This window comes from Chrysemys picta, unplaced genomic scaffold (assembly GCF_011386835.1).
Source record: "Chrysemys picta bellii isolate R12L10 unplaced genomic scaffold, ASM1138683v2 scaf463, whole genome shotgun sequence".
Taxonomy (NCBI): Eukaryota; Metazoa; Chordata; order Testudines; family Emydidae; genus Chrysemys; species Chrysemys picta.
Genome location: NW_027053170.1, coordinates 1 through 5,030, shown reverse-complemented (window position 1 = coordinate 5,030; position 5,030 = coordinate 1). Strand labels below are relative to the sequence as shown.

At 44.2% G+C, this 5,030-nt stretch overlaps 1 protein-coding gene across 1 annotated transcript; it reads left to right on the top strand.

The window, feature by feature from the left end:
* Positions 1 to 1,960: 1,960 nt before the first annotated feature.
* Positions 1,961 to 2,899, top strand: LOC112060823 (olfactory receptor 52E2-like). Its single transcript, XM_024112817.3, has one exon. The coding sequence runs from the start codon at positions 1,961 to 1,963 to the stop codon at positions 2,897 to 2,899; it is 939 nt and encodes a 312-aa protein (XP_023968585.3).
* Positions 2,900 to 5,030: the final 2,131 nt, after the last annotated feature.

The window sequence follows — 5,030 nt, the reverse complement described above, 5'->3', positions numbered from 1 at the left end:
TGTACCCATGTTGGTAGTTCCAGACTGTTATGAAGTCACCCCTTAACCATTTTTTTTAAACTACACAGATTGAGATCTCTGAGTCTATCACTATACGGCAGGTTTTCTAATCTTTTATTAATTCTTGTGATTCTTCTCTGTACTCTCTTCAGTGTATCAACATCCATCTTTAACCATGGGCACCAGAACTGGACACAGGATTCCAGCAGCTGTCACTCCAGTGCCAAATATACAGGTAAAATAACTTCTCTACCTCTCCTTCAGATTCCCCTGGTTATCATCGTAGGCTCTTTTGGCCACATGGTCACACTGGGAGTTCATGTTTAGCAAATTATCCATTCCTGCCCCCAAATCTAGTTCAGAGTCAGTGCGCTTCCCACGATATCCCCCCATCGTGTGAGCATTGCCTACATTCTTTGTTCCTAGATGTAGCTATCTAACATTAGAACACATACTGGGTGCTTCGACCCAGTTTGCCAATCAATCCAGATTGCTCTGAATCAGTGAACTTTCCTCTTCATTATTTACCATCCCCTAGGTTTTGTGTCATCTGCAAACTTCATCAGTATTCAGGCATGAGAAGGGTAAGCACCGGAGTTGCTGACAAATGTCTCTGCTTAAACTTGTCAAATACCACCTGTAACCTATAGCCCCAAATACCACAACCCTTGTGCTCCTAGTGCCCATTCTCTTGAGTACAAAGTTATAACCCAGCATGATAATGTCTGTTTCCATTAGGGAAACTTCGGTCCCTTCCAACACAGGAACTGCATCGTGGATCAGATCTACGGTACATCTAGTCCAGTGTCCTCTTTCTGACAGTGAGAGCCCTAAGTGCTGCAGTACAAGGTGTAAGAAACCCAGCAGTGGGTAGATGAGGGGATGACCTAACCATCATGAGGTTGTCACCCTAATGCCTAACAGTTAGAGATTGGCTTGTCCCTGAAACACATTGGCGTATAGGCTTTCCAAAATATTTATTTTGCTGTAAATATTGTAACTGGATAGGCTCAGTATCTATGTAAATGTTCAAACACTTCCTGATCCTTGCATGGCCCCAACTATGTCTTGTGACAGTGAGTTCCACAATCTATTTATGCATTGAGTGGAGAAAGCATTGTATTGATCTGTTTTGAATTTGCCACGTCTCAGTTTAATTGAATGTCCTCTTGATCTTGTGTTATCAGACAGGGAAACCATGATCTCCATCTACACTCTACCAGTCATACCTCTGAAACCTCTCTACTAGTCAGTAATTTAAAGACTTTTCTCATGTCCCCTCTTATTCATCTCCTTTGTAAGGTAATGATCCAGTCTTTTCAACCTCTCTCCGTATGAGAGTTTCCCCAGTCACTTGATCATTCTCGTTGCACTTCCATGAGCCCATCTAGATCTGCAATATCCTGTGTGAGACAGGAACGCAGTACTACACAGAGGAGTCCAGAGGAGGGTGAAAAAACGACTGACTGATCTCATAGCACTGTATTTTCTGTAGGATTCCTCAGTCAACTACTCCTGGATCCCAATGTTATACTTAGTTTCTGCTTTGCTTGCACTGTGAGTAGTGCTTCCCAAAGCTGTGTACAATGACACCCAGGTTCCTGTACTGAATTCATATAGTCAAATTTAGAACCTCGTAAGATGTTTGAGGAGTTCAATATTTTCCATCCAATGGCATACACGTTGCAGATATTGACATCCAAGTTTATATGCCATCATGCTGCCCATTTATCTGGCTTGGGTAGCGCCTTCTGAGGACGTCTCTGGACTTGACTATGACCTAAGTAATCTGGTGCCATCTGTAAATGTTCCCACCTCACTGCACACACCACTTTCTAAATCCCTATAACATATTTACCATGCTAATTCTTATAAACTGTGTAACCCCCCCTTGCTGTGTTTCTCTTCCTTCACAGGCACCTTAAGTATTTCTGAGCACGATCGACGTATCGAACACCTCATGGCAGCTTTCAACCTCACTCTCTCTGAACCTTCACCATTTATCCTAATAGGCATTCCTGGCCTGGAAGTTGCCCATCTCTGGATTTCCATCCCTTTCTTTACATTCTACATTATTGGCCTGTTTGGAAATTTCATGCTTCTGTTTGTTGTAGGCAAAGAGCAGACCCTGCACAAGCCGATGTACCTGCTGCTCTGCATGCTGGCACTCACAGACATCGGCATGTCTACCTCCCTCGTGCCGATGGCACTGTGTATATTTTGGTTCAATTTGAAAGGCATTACTGTGAGTGGCTGCCTCACCCAGATGTTCTTCATTCACACAGTTTCAGTTATGCAGTCAGCTGTCCTCGTGACAATGGCCTTCGATCGTTATGTTGCCATATGTAACCCTCTGAGATATGCCACCATCCTCACCAATGCACGAATAGCTAAGCTAGGGCTAGTGGGTTTGATAAGAGCTGTTCTCTTCATTCTGCCCCTGCCCCTGCTCCTGAGCAGGCAGCCATTCTGTGCCAACCGCATTATCCCCCATACGTACTGCGAGCATATGGCTGTGGCAAAAATGTCGTGTGGGGACATCACAGTCAACAGGACGTATGGCTTGGTGATAGCAATTGTAGTCAACGGGTCAGACCTGGCACTCATTGCCCTGTCCTATGTTCTGATCATCACAGCCATCCTCAGAATCTCCTCCAAGAAAGCCCACCAGAAAGCCCTTAACACCTGCACATCCCACATCTGTGTGATGCTGATGTCTTACACTCCCTCCCTCTTCTCCTACCTGACACAGAGGTTTGGTCAAGGAATTGCTTCCCATGTACATGTCACCTTCGCTAACTTCTATCTCCTTGTCCCCCCCATGCTCAACCCTATCATTTATGGTGTCAAATCGAAAGAGCTTCGTGATAAAGTGAGCAAATACACCTGCAGAAGGTGATCACCAGAGGCCACTGACTTTAACACTGTGCAACAAGAGGGGGAAAGGATATCTCCTCATTAATCAAGGGTGCTCTGTCCCAGTCAGCATTGTGGAAGTTTAGAATCTGAGAAGCTCCTCACACCTAATGTCTTATCTCTGCATCACCAAGTTCCCTCTCTCTTACCATCACCTGATCTCTTTCAGTGTCACCCATCAGTCCCCAACCCCACACACCCTGTCACTCGGCCTTTCTGTGACTACCAGTCCACCAGAAGATATTGCACGTTTCTGAAGGAAGGTGGGTTTCCATTAGTTCCTGTGTGAACAGGGTTCTTAATCAATTCGACAAACAGAAGCTACACTTTTACATAGCCAAAGGCAAAATAAGAAATTACAGTGCTGAACAGCAATCCGGTGAACAAAATTTACCTTATTTTTCTCCTTTTAATTCTTCTTTAATCCTGGAGTAGAAACCAAATGTTTCAGTTGGAATATGTGAATAATTGTGGCTAGAGCTTGTTGCTGAGAGTTGTGAAACAATTTATTTTTGAGAACCGGACTGATGTGTTAAACTATGATATCACCTTTGAGTCACGTTACTTACCACTTTGCACAGTCGATTTTAGAGTTGCTTTCAGCTGGAGCTTTCAAAACACACACTAACTGTTTCCATTGTCAAAGACATCAAGAGTAGGTGTCGAAATTTCATGTTGGAGTCTGTGAAACAGGTGAAACAGGGATTATCACCAAACATCCGGGTGACTGAATCACTTAACGTACTAACTACTTCTACTGCACTCAGCCCTCCACGAGCTAGATTGGCTAATACCTCATTTTTGACATTGGTTTGTGACTACCTTGGACAATTGGAGTAGCAGTGGAGAGTTTTGCCTACGATTGACTGGCCTCATACTCAGGACAACCAAGTTGAGCAGTTTTGGATTGAAGTTGTCAAACACATGGATGCCGCTGGGGACAAAGACTTTATTGAATTTGGGTTGTTTACTCTTTCATTGCTGTCCCTACCTTTTTGCAACACTGTTCAAAGACTGTTTCTCAGGTGAACTTAATAAAAACAAAACTGCACAATAAGATGCAAGGGAACTTTTAGAAAACATTCTTCATGTTAGGGCCTATATGCAATGACACAAATTCTCTTGTGAACAGTTTGCACCAACAAAAGAAATGATTGCACTGGTCTCTGCTGATGTGTGACCAGCACCAGAAGCATTCTACTTCCGACAAAGACAGTGAGAATGAAATGTTGCATTTCAGATACTAACAGTAACATACTAATTCAGCACAACATATGGAGATTGACTACCATCATTGAATGCCATTAGAAATAAATACCATATTCATTTTACTATAGTTTTTGTACTACATTCATTTTGGTTTCATTTGTGGATATTTTATCACCGTCATTCTGGGTTTTTTGGGTTTTTTTTTAAACCATTTACCATTCCTCAATCAGGATACAAGCACCAGTAAGAGAGGTGGAGGGGGGGTGAATTTGATTTTCATCTCATAGCTTTGTTCCTAATGTGGACAAACTCCTGTTGTGCCTTGTAGCTTTTTTTAAAAATAAATATCTAATTTGTACCAGATATCTAACAAAAATGTTCACTTGTTACTTGCTGTATACACCGATGTGTTAATAAAAAACATGTTTAAAGAAGGATCGGGCTACTTTTAGGTTAGTTTTTAAGTGATATTGGGCTATGAGTGCAGTAGAAATCTGGCATCCCCAGACCAGAAGGTCCATTAAAAGAGCCCAGAGGGCAGAGCTGGGCCGGAGGCAGAGCAGCAGCACTGAGGAAGAAGGCAGAGGAGGGGGGCAGGAGCAGACCAGAGCCAGGAGTTGGGGCAATGCGGGAGCCAGGGCAAATCCATAGCAGGGAGCTGTGGGGCCAGAGCCAGGATAGTGGATGCCGGCCGTGGCACAAGTAACACGGCAGCGAGAACAAAGAGCAGCCGGGAAGAGCAATGCAGAGGGCCCAGCGCAGGGAGACGTTGCTCGACAGGAGGGCTTTGAAGGCTGAACTCAGAACGGGGGACAAGAACCCAATGGGATGGCAGCTGCTGGGGAGAAGGGTCCTGCCACTTAGAGCCTGAGGGCATGCGGCCACTGCCAGGATAGGTGTCTGAC

Bases quoted from the DNA above. Each gene is read 5' to 3' on its own strand.
- LOC112060823 (XM_024112817.3), top strand. From the start codon at position 1,961: ATGGCAGCTTTCAACCTCACTCTCTCTGAACCTTCACCATTTATCCTA.